At 48.2% G+C, this 14,756-nt stretch overlaps 1 protein-coding gene across 2 annotated transcripts in view; it reads left to right on the top strand.

The window, feature by feature from the left end:
* The window catches only part of LOC8035610 (brain tumor protein), a 75,084-nt gene extending 61,341 nt beyond the window's left edge, over nt 1–13,743 (top strand). For both annotated transcript variants that reach the window (XM_029987134.4, XM_029987133.4), the window contains one exon: nt 3,780–13,743. In XM_029987134.4, coding sequence (XP_029842994.2) covers nt 3,780–5,330 — 1,551 coding nt within the window. In that variant the 3' untranslated portion in view covers nt 5,331–13,743. The remainder of the gene's footprint in view (nt 1–3,779) is intronic.
* Nucleotides 13,744–14,756: the final 1,013 nt, after the last annotated feature.

The raw sequence follows: 14,756 nt of genomic DNA, 5'->3' as shown, positions 1-14,756 counted from the left end.
TGGCGCATAGACTTCATCTTTCGTCGGTTGCGCCGTATACTCTGAAAGCTTCTCCAAGGTTCAACGACTTGATTGTATCGCCAGCATTTTTACTGCGGAGCTCTATGCTGTATCAATAGCGATTGAATATATTATCAATAGGAAAATACTGAGGGCAGTCCTGTTTGTTGATTCTCAAAGTGTGATTCTTGCAGTTTGCTCTCTTAAAGATACTAAAAATATGCTTGTACAACAAATTCAATATAAACTTAACTCTGCTTTGCACAGGGGTCAAAATATAAAATTTTGTTGGGTGCCCAGTCACATTGGCATTCAAGGCAATGAAGAAGCCGGCAAACTTGCAGGGTCTGCCGGGAACCTTCCACAAGCCCTTGGTGAAGTCCTCAATTCTTCATTCTTGGCAATTGGAATGGAACATGGAGTGCGATAACAAGCTCCATGTTACCAAACCTGCATTGGGAGCTTGAGAAAGCTCTTCATGCAAGAGCAGATTTCATGAAACGTTGTTGTGCCGCCTGAGAATTGGACACTCATTTATAACTCATAGGTATCTGCTTTCGGGAGAAGATCCACCTGTGTGTGATCAGTGTGGTGACAGGCTCACTGTTTTGCATATCTTGTGGTTGTGTCCCGGCCTTCAGCCCAAGCGCCGCATTCATTTCCCCGACTTTTTCCAATATCATATCCCATTTCATCCTGCTCTCCTTGTGGGAGAGAATCCTCTAGTCTCTTTTGAACGAGTAATAGAATTTCTTAGTAGTATTGGCCTTTTACACCGACTCTAGCCTTTTGGTCATCCTTTTGTAAAACCTTTCCTTTAGTACAATGATCCTTACAATTAGTTTGGCGCAGATGGCCTCGTAGCTTTTGCGCCATTATCCCCCAAAATCTCTCTCTCTCTCCTTCGATGTCAAACCATTTTCGAAATGCGGCGTAGAAGAAAAGGTCTCCGGAGACTTTGACGGAGTCCGGCAAGACGGTTTGGGCGACGTCGCCGATGGGGTCACGTTGGGAGCTTTTGAATGTTGACCACCTGCAGTGCCTCTTGATTTCGTGAACCAAGAAGCTTAACCGACACTTTCGTGCACGTAGGCTTCCCTTTGAACTTGTACAGAGTGAAAAAATTGTGAGAAAAATTTAACCGAAATGGCAAGATGCTGGCAGATCGATGATGAGACATGGACTGAAGCGTGGCCGCTGCAAGAGATCACGTAATGCCTGAAAGCCAATCGTGGCTCTAGTTTCGGTTTTCCGACCAATAGGAAGACGACTTTCATCGAATTTCCCATTATACTTCCCGCGAAAGAAGTTTCTGCAATGGGGTTCTCTCCATGCACACATACCCTCGACCCGTGTTTACTATTTCACCAAAAAGTTGGAGGAACGGCCTTTCCAAAGAGAGTATGTATGCCACGCTAGGCTTCGCGGGCGCCGCACCGTACCCTTCCGAAAAGCGGTAAAAATAATGCTTTCTCCGCGTCTTTGCGCGAGTGCGCCGTTCCTTGGGAGGGGGGGAGCACCGGCAGGGCATCTAAAAGGTTTACTTTCGCGGTAATTACAGCACGGAAGTTTACCAAACTTTGCCATATTGCTCATTAATATTTGGAGGAGCCACAACTGCAACACTTGAAAGACATTTTTTTCTCTTTTTTTTTTTTTCGGCAAAAAATAGGTGTATTTGTATTCTGTCCATTCAGTGTCCTACCCCAAAGGGGGCACCAGTGGTCCAAGTGTTCCCCACCAGATCCATGCTTCTTTACGCGTCTTTATGGTTGATTTCACTGGGCCATTTGCACGAATCCCAAGAGGCCGTGCAACGAATTTTGAGAGAGCATCGCAAAACTTGCAAAACTTTTCGTTGGTGGCTTCTGCCGCTAGACACGTGAGAGAGAGAGAGAGAGACACTGGGAGGCGCAGTCGCTTTCCCGCGTTGCGTCGGTTGTCAGATTTTCTGTACCCTGCCTGCACCGTGATGTTGAGGCGGTCCTTGGTAGGCTTCTCCTTTCCATCAAAACGCCGTCAAGGGGCACAGCACGAGCACTGAGAGCCCACTCAAATACTGCAGGCAGCAGGGTGTGGTACTACCGCGTCTGGAACCTTGTCCATGTGTTTGGGGTGGCCCCGTAGGGGCAACAAAATATATTGCTGAATTCTTCAAGGCGTGCCATCGGTTGCCACGGTCTTGGCAGACGGCCGTGGAAACGCCAGGGAAGAAAACGAGCGCAATGCGGGGTCGCCGGAAGGGAGGAAGGGTGGGAGTCTGTTGAGATAAGACGTTACAGCTAAAACATTGCCCAAATCTAGTTTGTTGGCCCAATGTTTGCTATGTCACCAAAAACGAGACTTTTGGCTGGTGTATATCAATTTTGAAAATAATCCTGGAGAAGGGGAGCAAGGGGAACAAAGACCAAACACAAATCTCCAAACACAACTACGTGGCTGGTGCGCAACCGACAGAATTCGCCTGGTTCTGGTATCAAACAAGGGACCTCTCCCTTGTTCCAGTCTGCCACCAGTCTACACCAACAAGGGTGAACACCCTGCATTTTTAAGGTTATGATGATAATGCAAAGGTGCAAGCGAGCTGGACAAGAATTCTTTTCCAGCTCACTTGCACCTTTGCATTAATTGCATTATCAGTATATCGATTATTTTATTAAAAAAAAAAGGTTAACCTTGAGGAGCTTAAGAGGCAGGGAGGTTGCCCCCCCCCCTTCGTTCTAAACCCGCCCTTGGCCCTGCCGCCGTGGTGCCGGCAGGATAGTGGCAGGCGACGACGACAGAAATTGAGGGAATGGAGTTGAAGGCACTGTAGAGACACCAGTCTGCGATTCTTTACTGCTATTATAACAGAGAAATTGTTTGAACGGTTCGGGTGTTTACGAGAGCACAGTGAAAGTGCTGGATTTGTAGAACTCGTTTCATTTCTGCACTGCTGGACGGCGTTGTACGTTCTGCAAGTGGTCTTGCGTCTCTGTGCAAGTTTTGCAATGCTATGATGCATCCTTATCTTGCGGATTACAGCCAAGGAAAATTGCAGCACCCAAAAAAAAAAAAAAAATATTTATGAGGTGCAGGTTTTTAGATAAAGTTTTCCCTGACTGTCGTAAGGCAGACCACAAAAATTGACCCAGGCGCCATCGAAGAACAAAGCGGAAATGTAGTCTAAAAGCTGTTTCATGTGCCAGGTGGGGTTTAAGTTGGGGAGCACGAAAGCATGTTTTGAGTGGGACCTTTTTGACTGCTCAAAACTTGCTTTGGTCCTTGGAGAGAGTGGGGCGATTAAACTTTCGAACGACTTCATACTAGTTGAGGTAATTACGGAAACGAAAGAGGGGACATGAAAGATAATACAGGAAACCCAGACTTTCGTGTGCCCCTTTAGTTTCCGTAATTTAGACACCAGCACGCTTGACCATTCAGTTGCATCAAACTTTGCCAATCTTCCCAAGTGCCACTGTGAGAACAATATTTTCATTGTGAGTTCTGGAGCCCTTGCATTTGTGTTCTTTGATATTCGCACCATTTGCTCAAGAACTCCAGTGTCTAAACTATTGCTAAAAGTCTGTTGATACAGCATCTCCAACTAAAAAAAAATTAAAGCACATGTCGGCTAGGATGACGTCTACATCTTAAAAAAGTCGGGCACTATGCGATAGCACCGGGCCAGGCCGATGGTCAGTTTCCTCGCGACTCTTCAGAGACGTCAAATTAGAACCGTCGGCCTGTCAGTTGCAGCGGGGTCCACAACAAACGAATTTCTTCATGCGTGGCCGCAGGTGCAAGACACCATAGAGCGCATCCACCAGGTGTGCGCGTTCGTGGAGCGCCTGACGCGCTTTTCGACCAGCACGGAGGCCCTCGTGTTCAAGCAGCTCCTCGAGGCCAAGTTCCAGGGCTTCCTGTCCTTCCGGCCGGAGTCCGGCCTCCACAACATGGACCTCGAGTTTGTCTCCAACTTCCAGGCGATCCAGGTCGGCGTGCGGAACACGTTCGGCTACATAAAGCAGGGTGGCGCCTCTGACAACCACGGCGTCCCGCGGCAGCCCCCCATCGCGCGTCCCAACGGCGTGGTCCTCAGCGCGTCGGACCGGAGTGGCGTCGTCGCCACGACAATCGCCACGTCCCATCAGAACGGTCACCACCCGCCGCCGCCGCCAACCTCTCCCTTTGAGTCGAACCTTCTGTCGAAGCGCTTCAGCTCCGCAAACAGCCTCGGACCGTTTTCGACGAGTCTCGCGGACGTCAGTCCCTACGAAAAGTGGTCGAGCGGCGGCGGCGGCGACATCTTCCAGAACGGGACGGATTACGGAACGGCGCCGGAACCGCCGTCCGTGCTGCCGGTTGGTGGCGGCAGCAGCGGAGGCGGCAGCACGACCACGGCCCTCGCGGAGCTCTCTTCCAAGTACCTCTCCGGCAGCGGCGTGGGCCTGTACCCGCTCAAGTCGCAGATCAAGCGCCAGAAGATGATCTACCACTGCAAGTTCGGCGAGTTCGGCGTCATGGAGGGCCAGTTCACGGAGCCGTCGGGCGTCGCGGTGAATGCCCAGAACGACATCGTGGTGGCCGACACCAACAACCACCGGATCCAGATCTTCGACCGCGAGGGGCGCTTCAAGTTCCAGTTCGGCGAGTGCGGCAAGCGGGACGGGCAGCTGCTGTACCCGAACCGCGTGGCCGTAGTGCGCCAGTCGGGAGACATCGTGGTCACAGAGCGCTCCCCCACGCACCAGATTCAGATCTACAACCAGTATGGCCAGTTCGTGCGCAAGTTTGGCGCTGTGATCCTCCAGCACCCGCGCGGCGTGGCGGTGGACCCCAAGGGGCGCGTGGTGGTCGTCGAGTGCAAGGTGATGCGAGTGATCATCTTCGACCAGGGCGGAAACGTCCTGCAGAAGTTTGGCTGCTCCAAACACCTCGAGTTTCCCAACGGGGTGGTGGTAAACGACCGGCAGGAGATCTTCATCTCGGACAACCGGGCTCACTGCGTCAAGGTGTTCAGCTACGACGGAAACTTCCTTCGCCAGATTGGTGGGGAGGGGCTGACCAACTACCCGATCGGCGTGTGCATGAACCAGGGCGGCGAGATTCTTGTCGCAGACAACCACAACAACTTCAACGTGACGGTGTTCACTCAGGACGGACAGCTCGTGAACGCACTCGAGTCCAAGGTCAAGCACGCGCAGTGCTTTGACGTCGCACTCATGGACGACGGGTCAGTGGTCCTCGCATCCAAGGACTACCGCCTCTACGTGTACCGCTACGTCCAGTTGCCGTCTTCGGCTGCGGCAGGCCCGGCGACTTCCGGGACCGGCGCGGGCTGCCTCTGATGGCTCTGGCTTCGGCTTTGGGGAGCCGTCGTCGTCCGCTTCTCGGGACGTCTGCTGCGATTGTCCACGGACCTGCTCTGTTTGCTGTCACTCCTCCCTCTCCCCCCCCCTTACCTGACCCTCTTCTTTTAGTTTTGTTCTCGGAAAACTGTTTCATTGCTTCCGACCAACGCGTCTCGTTACGTTTTTTTTTAATTCCGCCTGGCTTTAACTTTTGGCGATGTTTGGGGTCGTTTTTTTTTTTTTTTTCTTTTGGCTCATATTACGAGAGAGAAGGCTTATGACCTTTCCTTTTTTTTCTTTTAATTTTCTTCTGAAAAGAGGAAAGTGATGCTGGTTTTGGCATCTGTCTGCGGAAGAATTTTTTTTTTTGGTAGAACCATTTTGTTTTATTGCCTACATAGAAAAGAAAGACCACAAAACGCTACAGGAAATTTTTTTCTTCTCTTTTTCCTCCTGAAAAACAGGTCTTGGTTTTTAAGGTTGCAAACATACGCCCCCTTTTGTGGTATTTCGTTTTTAATTGTGCCGCCGAAACGGCATCGTCCGTTGCCTTTCTCTCCAGTGCCCCGTCGCCCCCCTCACTTTTTTTTTTTGTATCCTGCGATCTGATCTACTTAAATTATTTGCGAGTCGTTTTACAAACTGTGCTGCATTGTTTTTATTTAAGACCATAGTATACATGGCACACGGCTCCTGTTGCATAACTGCTGGTGGTAGTGTGGAGTTGTAAGAGTTGTAACCTTGTTTTTGTTTTTTCTGGCCTTGCCTCAGTATTTTTTTGGCTTGTGGAATCTCCTTGCTCTGCAACTGGGGGAAAAGTGAAACCACTTATCCCCCGTTTTTTTTTTTTTTTTTTTATGCCGGACTGGTTAATAATATAATAATTGGCAGTTTTTACTTCATTTTTATGTCTGTGGTGGGATTTCTTCTATTTTTCTTCGTTTGTCCTCCCTCCTCCCACACAAACTTCATTTTCCAAGTTTTGGGTGCGGTTAAGTTTTAGATCATCACCGTTTGTACCGCTTTTTTTTTTTTTATATTCCCTCGCCTGTATCCTTTGCATCTCTTTCTTGTTGAATCTTGTTTATGGCGGTGGTCAAGTATTGTTTGCCCGAGAGCTCTCTTTGTTTGAGGTTACAAGCGTTTTGTGTACTTTCCTAGTCAACGACGGCAACACAACGGAGCGATGATATGCGCGGGGGTTTACGGAGCTGAGAAAAAGGAGGCGATGCGGAGAGGGAACATGCCAAAGATCTTGCACGGGGATCGGGAAGTTACAAAATGTGGCCGATCTCTGGCCGATCTCTCGACGATCGGTCGTTCAAGAAAGTGAACTGGGTATGAACTGGAGTTCCGTTGGAAGGGGGCAACTACCCGCAGCACGTGGGCAGTAGAGCAGAAAGCTTGTTGTGCCAAGTTTTCCCCCTTGCTCTCCTTTCCTTGTGTAAGTTTTTTCACATATTTATTATTTGCCTTTCATGGGGGAGGGGTGGGGGTTCGTTCCCACAACGGCGTTAGCCAACACTGTCAAGGGGGGGGGGGGGGGGGGAGGGCTACCTAGTGTTGGTCAACAGTGTTGACCTACAAGGGTCTCTCACAATAGTACTGCCATTTTCTTTTCTTCCTGAAGTTGTTCACAAAGTCTGGGAGGAACTGTTCCTTTTTTTTTTTTTCTCTCGTCCTTACGTATTCTACATATTTTTTTTCTCTTTTGTAGTGGTGTTACGAAGTTGTTAAGTCTTGCCCCTACCCATATTTTAGGGATTGAGGTTTGGTGTTAAATGTTAAAGGGACGGAGTTGGGAGAGGGTGTTGTTCCTTCTGGGTTCAATCCTTTTTGTTTTTAATATTATTGTAATGTTCTTTTTTTTTTGGTTCCTAGTCATCAGGTGCTCTCTTCTGTCTACCCCACGCAGAGTCTAAAACCTTGTACGACTCCTTTTTTTTTTTGTCCTTCCACTTTTGAAGGTTGAGGAATGCACAACCTTATGTTTGTTTAGTTGTTTGTTGGGTGGTGGGGAGCCTAAAGAAGAAACGAAAAGAAAAAAAAAGTATCATCGGTGTTTTCCTCGTGGTCTGTTCTGGTCCCCGAGATTTATGCGAGTTATGTTTTTTGTTGACTAAGTTGCATTGTTTAAGGAGAAAGAGGTGAAACAACAAAAGAAACCGAAACAAGAGTTTTTTAGTTTGCATCATTTCTCTGTTTTTAAGAGTAGAAACACAGGGCAGCTTTTGTCTATTCTTGTACCGTTTCTGCACATTTTTTTGGTTTGTTTTTAAGTATATATATATATATAAACTGTTCTCTCTCTCCTTGCATTTATATATTCTGTTTTCATTTAGTTGTTTCTGTCTTGAACTCTTGGTTTTTTTGTTTTTTTTTGCCTGGGCAAAGCAAGCTGTCTGTCTCCCAAAGTTTTTTTTCCTCCTCTGTTTTACCTTGTTTGTTTTAGTCACTTGTGTTTTTAGACCTAGCCACCTGCGCAGTTTTGTTTTATATAGAGTTTTCGTTCCATTGTTTCCTATGCACGCACAGTTTCCAGCCTAGGCAGCGGCATGCTAACCGCGTTGTAATCAGCAAAGCGCAACTTCTCAGATAATCTCTGCAATTTGTTTTCCCCAACCTCTGGGATTACAGGGGGGAAAAAAATGCTCAAGGTGTTTTTTGGCCGCTGTGAAAAAGAAAAAAAAAGTGTTGAGCGCATGGCGACGAGCTTAGTGGTTAGTTGTTTTGCTCGTGTAACTTATTTCGTGAGAGTTGTCGCTGCAAAAGCAAATCTTCGAAGGAAGTTCTGTTGAATAAACAATTTTTTCCGTTGTTTCAGCAATAAGCGAATGACTGCTGGCATGAGTAGTTGCAAGCTGGCAGGAGGACTGATTTTGAGTGGCTTTGTTTCTTTTTATTTATTTTCCCCTCCTGTATCATTTGGGTGGTTTGCCCTTTGTAAGGGGTCAGTCCGACAAAAGGTTTCCCTCCGAAAACGAGCAGTGCCGTGTTGTTCATCCCGTGGAGCGTTTTCGACCGTGCCGAAGGTGGACGGTTTTTAGGACGCAAAGCTACTCGCGGGTTTGACGCCGCCGACTCCAAAAGGGAAAATGGAACGGCGGTTGTTTTCCGGCGGCGCAGAGGTTGTGTGGTAGCGAGTGTGCGCGTGCATATTTGTGCACCTCCCCAGTGTGTGCGTGTTTCTGTGTCGTGTCGTTTGTTCGCCTTCGCACGTGCCCAAGCTTTTTCTCGCAGTGTAGGGAACGACCCGCCGAGGCCGGAGTTTCTCCCGTCTGCCCTCTCCCCAATACATATCCAGAGTTGTCCCGTTTGTTGGCTAAAGTTTAGCCGGGTGTGAAGGAAGTTTACAGTGGAGCGTGTTGTCATTCTCGAGCTATAGCAGTAGGTGTTTTTGCACTTGTGCAGCGTGCTGTAGAGGAAACAAGTGGACGTGTAGTTGCGTCGTTTATCATTCTCCTCCTTTTGCAGCCTTGTCGTCGTTGCTTCCTTTCACACTATGCAACTAGAGTCCGGAGGTGATCTGGCGATGGATAGTCTGCCTCTCCGACTCCGTTTACTGTTCAGTCTGAAGACTCGCATGCAGTGCCCTTGTCTCTGCGGAAGCCCGAAGCCGTTTCGACCGTCTAGTGCAAACTCTTGGCCGAAGCGCTCGGCCAAGAGTTTGCACTAGACAGTCAATGCCCGATCGACTAGAAACCGAAAGTATGCAACGTTGCTCTGGGTTTGCGGATGCATTGCGGGTTCCTGAGGTCGCAGGCTCGCTGACGGCAGCTCAGTAGACAGGCGGGCTCTTCTACTTGACAGACGCTCTGTAGCTCGCGGTTGGGTTGGGCTCGCATTCCTTCTTTTCTCCTTGTCCTACGTATAACGGCAGAAATGGTCCTTTTTGGACTTCGTCTTTTCGGAGACAGGAGCGACGGTCACTTTGCACCGATTGCCTGGCGGGGCACACGTCACATTCCAAAAAGGTTGTTCTGTAACGAATTTTCGCACCATCCTCTTCACTCGTCGCCTTCGCCCTCGGGCGAGGCTTTTTCTTTCTTCGTTTGCGTCGCTCTTTCGGGGAATGAGTTGTGGGTACGCTACGACGTGTTTAGGGCTTCCAGGGTTTTCGATTGCCCTTCCGTGTGTCACCCAAAATCGGTGCTCAGAGGTGTGAATTCGTCGTGGACCATTCCTTTAGGTTCCCGCTTGTCTCACTCTGGTCGAGCAGAACCGATAAGATTGGAACTGCTTCATTCTCAATCCCACGCGACTTTTTCTGTCGCACGTTTGATTTGTTTGTGTCGTTGCACTGTCCATTGCCCTTGCCAATCACACCCCCCCCTCCCCCGCCGCCGTCGACTCAATTATGTCTCCAGAGCGTAGACCAAGGTGCGTGGTTTGTTACACCCTTTAACGGCGAGTTGGTCATCGTTTCATTATAAGGAATAACAACAGTTTTAATCTCCTATTCCAGTTTACAATTATGCCAATTTTCCAGGAGTAGGAGTGGCACTGAAGAATATTAATTAAAAAAAAAGTTGAAAGTTTTTCATAGTACAAAAGATACATCTCTCTACTGCGGTTACACGGCTTCATTTGCAGTTTTCCTTTTTGTTCCCGTGCGTTTTCGTTTTTACGTTGACATTTTTTGGAAGGTTTATTATTTAAATAGAAGGAAGGATCGAACAGCCTTTCTCGTTGGGAGGTCCGCTGACGCAGATGAAGTTTTCTGGTTCTTAATATATATTAGCTCCATGTTCACGGCATATACATATATATATATAAATATCTACATTTGTGTGTGTGGGTGTGCTTATATTTATACTGTGTATGTGACTACAACAACAAAAAAAAGGGTGTGACCGAACTTGTGGTGGGCGTGTGGACGTGCATTTATCATTGAAGCAACGGGGATATGCGAGTGTATTTCAGATGGGGGCTTCGTTTCTCATGCTTGCTCTCGCAAGGACACTTGCCCTGGCCTCTTTCCGAGGGAGCGCCGAACTTGCTCATCCTTTTTATTTCCCACCACGGTTGCGCGTTGCGACCGAGGCGGAGTGCGGCAGAAGTTCCACCCGTACTCCCACGTCTACCTGTGCGTCTTGTGTGATGTCGGCCTTTTGTCTGCGGCAAGTCTGGGCTCCGGTTTGGGCCGTTTGTTACGGGGGACGGCGGCTTTCGTGTTTTGTCGCGCCGGCCGAAAAGTGTCCGCGATTCCAAGGCTGGTCGGTCCTGGAAACTGCACCCTATGGCTGTGAGTTGCTCCATGCCTTGCGGCAACACTAGCAACAATCACTGTCTCCTCAGTGGATTGTAGAAGGCAGTGTTGTCGGACTGCAAGGTGGCGCCACCTGTAGTTCACACGGGCACAGAATTTTTTCTGGAAAAGGGGGGGGGGGGAGGGTGAGTCTGGGTGAATTGATTGTTGTGCCATGGTGCGGGCACGCAATTGTTTGCCTTCTGGGGGTGGCGCTGGGTTGGAGGGCTTCTGTCTGGGGTTTCCTTTCGCTTCCCCCCCCACCCTCTCCCCCTTTTAGGGTTGGAATGGGGGTTGTGCCTAGTCAGTGCTGCCGGTCTTTATTGCCATGTACACACAGCTATAACTGAAGCTTGCTGCCGGCACACTTTGTCTTTTTTTTCTTCCCGGGGTGCCACAATGTTTTGAAGTGTATGGTGTTTTCTTTTTTCAATGTCTTGCCTTTTATCGGAAGCCAATCTCCGTGTTGGGTCTTATTATGCGCATATCGCGTTCTCTCTCTCACTCTCCACTCCGAGGAGAAGTTTGCCGTGTCAGTTGCGTCTCGCCTGTTTGTGCTATCTGTCCCCCCCCCTGTTTTTGTTTTTCCTCCCGTGTACACTCTTTTCTGTTTTGGCAGTACGTGCTCAAGGCGACATGTTACATGTTGTTGGCTACTCCCGTTCTTCTGTTTTTCTCGCTGTGGATGTGTTATACGTGCTTCTACGTGTGGTTGCTCCATGCACGAGGCTTTCTTCTTTGAGCAGGCAATGCTGGATCGTTACCAGCTATAAGGGTTTCTCGAGCGCTGCTGAGATTTCCAGTAAACGTCCCGAAATTGGACGAAGCCTTCTGGCAACCGGCGCATGCAATATCCGGAAAACTTTACTTCATCTCACACTCTTCTACCTGCGACGGTGTTTTATCGGAAGTGTCGCAAGTTTGATCTCAGTTCTCAAAGAAACGTGTTGGAGCTCGATGGTAAGGACGCCTCAGCTTGTGCCAGCTAATGTGGCAACAAATCCTGTTTCAGGTTTGTCTGTGCCCATGGTTTTCTAAACTTTATTTCACCTTACAGTAGTGGTGAAGTGAAGGCTACTGCACGAGGAGTTTGCCCTCGAATGTGTTCCGGCTTCGCAAAAAGGAGCTTTTTTCAAAGCTGCTTGCTCTTTAGCCTTCATCTCGCTATCAAGGGGAGATGAATGAGGTCTCTTGGGTTTGCTTACATCTATACAAATGTACTTCAGGAGCAGTCCTAATCTCACTTTAGGCTCCCGGTTGCCGGGTCTCAGTGGCCGACAACCCTTATAGCGGACGCTGAGTGGACGACTGTATGTAGCGGAGCGAGGCTTACGTCTTTTGTGGGAGCCTGTTCAGCCAGGTTACGTTAGCAAACCAAACCAACAATCCATGCGGCACACGTTTGTCGCGCTCATTGATAGCCTCCGTTAGCGGACCTCACTCCGGAGCACGCGCAAAGGGAAGCCGTCAACGACCTTGCAACGTGCACGCGAGGTCTTCGTGTGGACATGTCTTCCCCTTGGCGAGGAGCGACTGTTCCAGAGGTCCGTAAGCTCATCATCTCCCAAGTTGTTAATATTGTATTACAGAGAACACTAGATCTGTGAGGGGGTTTCTTTCCATTCTCTTTGTTCTCACTTTCGCAAAGAAACAAGGGATCCTGTGTGTTGTGTACTTTAAGGACGTTTCTGCACATGTTCCACTTTTGTACGAATGATGTATGTAGTGTGCGTTTTTTCTATAGACTAATGTTGAGACATCCTTAGTATTTTTTTACGGATAAAAAAAAAAAAGCAGAACACTCTCCTTGCTGTGGTGGTGCCGTGACCGGGAATCGTCCAAACCCGACCGACCGTTTCTCGTTTCTGGCCGTTTGCATCTATTGTGGGGAATTTTCCTTACCGTTATTCCCTAGCTCCCGTTAGAGTCATGTTGGAGGCTTGAGGATTCGGTGGGACTTTGGTTGATGTGCACAGAACATTGGCGCTTTGATTTACTTGATGTCCTCTTCGGTTTTTGGTTCATTATCTCAAAGCTGCTCTTGTGCGTTCTCAAGCTAAAGTAACCCCTCGACAATCCCTACAGGCGGTCGACACCTTAATTTCATTCAACGATTGGCATTTGCTGACTTCTTGGAGGGTTGGGACGCTAGTTGGGAGTGGGGATTTCATAGCTGTTTTTTTGTTGACTCGTGTTGGTGCTGAAAATCTCTAACAATAATAAAGTGAAAAAATTGTAACCAAAAAAAAATATACCTAAATGAACGCTCCTGCCCAAGCGCTATTTGAGAGAAACCAACTGAACAAAGTATGCAGCGTCACGGTCTTGTTGTGGAACGCGACGAAAGTCAATTTTCGTACAACGTGCCAGGACACTGTTGTTAACTCCGGAAGGGCACAGGAAGATCCAATGTTTTCCGTTTCGTGACTGCAGGCATGTTAGACAGCGGCACCTGGTTTTTGGTTGGGGTTTGGTGTTGTCACTGAGAGATGTTCATGAGTGTTTTCTACGAAAACATGAAAAAGAGGTGTTGTCTTCAAAGTTTCTCCCTCCCCACCCCAAATATGCTTTCGGCGTGTTCAAGTGCATAGTCATACGAGTTCCTGTCCTGCGGCGAATCGGCTGCCTGCCAAATGTTTTCCCCCGGCAAAGAGGCATTGGCAACATGAGCATGAAGCTAGCCGGAATTGTCCGCATTCTCTGTCCTTTATTTATTTGGTGCAGCGCTGCGATCTGCCAGCGTGCCTTGCACGTAAAAGATTGGTTTGCCGCTCTTTGTTTTCGTTACTGTTTCATCCGCCGGGTGGCGAAGAAGCCTAATGTACGAGGCCGCCATGGTCGGGTCGACTTGCACTCGAACCGAAGGTTGACCAGTGAGGGGGACTCGTTTCACCTCCTGACCAATGAGTTTCGTTTGGGATTTCGGACGTTTTGTTCTTTGTTTTATGTGTCGACTCTGGCTTCTGGTCACGAAGAACTCCTGGATTCTTTCTGTCTTGCCTTGTTTTCTTTGTGTGTGATGTCACTAACTTATTGGATTGTTTTCCTCGCGCTCTTTGTACACATTTTATGGTACTCTGTCCCTGCCCCATTTTGTTTGTTGAAACTTAGTGTACGGATAAACGCGTTCGACAATTAAATATTTTTGTTTTGGTGATCGCACGACTGGCATTTCTTCTCTGGGCAGGATGAGGCAAAATGCATGGAAGTAATATTCAAAGTAGCAGCTCCCGTTCAGTGACACCAATGGCGTAGAACTGGTGTGAAAATGGAGCCATCGGATAAACTACATGGTCTTTGCTTGTAGCCCATGACACATGCACCATGATCTGTAAAGTCTGCTTGCAGTTCATGATGCATGGACCAGGGCCTTACTCTGGTGTGTGCTCCATGTTGGCAAAACGCCCGTCCATATGTGATGCATGTGTACTGACAATGCGTCGCGATGCGGCACATATATACGGTTTTGAGAACAATGAAGCGTACCACTTAGCATTTCCGACGGACTGGCTCTCGTGTAGTAAGAAAAAGGAATTCAAGCTTCACGTTTGTGTTTCGACAGTTCAAAATGGAAGCTTGGGCATATTGGTAAGGCACAGTGATTAAAACGGGATCCGGACAAATTGGTCCTGGACAAAATGACTTCGGACAAAATAGTCCCAACCGCAAACCCTGACAAAAGAGTTCCAAGCAAATTTTTACAGTTTTCTTGTTCTTCGGGAGGTTAGTCGATTGTTTGCACTTTCTGCATATTGGATATAGAAAAAAAAAAAGAAAATGTTTTGCTGTTACGATTTAAAACGCTAACCATTTTAAAGTATGCATTTTTTCTATTCAAAAGACACTGCATATGTCAGTTGTTGAGCCAAGAGGGCAAAAGTGTAAACATATAAGTACATATATCAAATAATGCGTCTATACTATTAATATAATCAATGCGAGAAGAAAAACGTTCCATAACACGCCATTATAAAAAGATATTTGACGTTCGTGTTTATGCAGTATCTTGTCGGTCTGCGTTTGAGGAGCGGTGAGACTATACTCTGCAACAGCTTTTCTTGGCAATGCAGTGGAAGGTACAGGCCCGTGTCCCCTCTGCTATTCTGTGTGTGCGCGGGTTCTCCTCCTCTCCCCGGAAATGGGGGAGGAGGAGAGCCTGCGTACACTCAAAATGG

The sequence above is a fragment of the Ixodes scapularis genome, unplaced genomic scaffold, assembly GCF_016920785.2.
Source record: "Ixodes scapularis isolate PalLabHiFi unplaced genomic scaffold, ASM1692078v2 PGA_scaffold13__105_contigs__length_92229423, whole genome shotgun sequence".
Taxonomy (NCBI): domain Eukaryota; kingdom Metazoa; phylum Arthropoda; class Arachnida; order Ixodida; family Ixodidae; genus Ixodes; species Ixodes scapularis.
The sequence above is the reverse complement of the archived record's forward strand: the minus strand, read 5'-3'. Positions and strand labels throughout refer to the sequence as shown.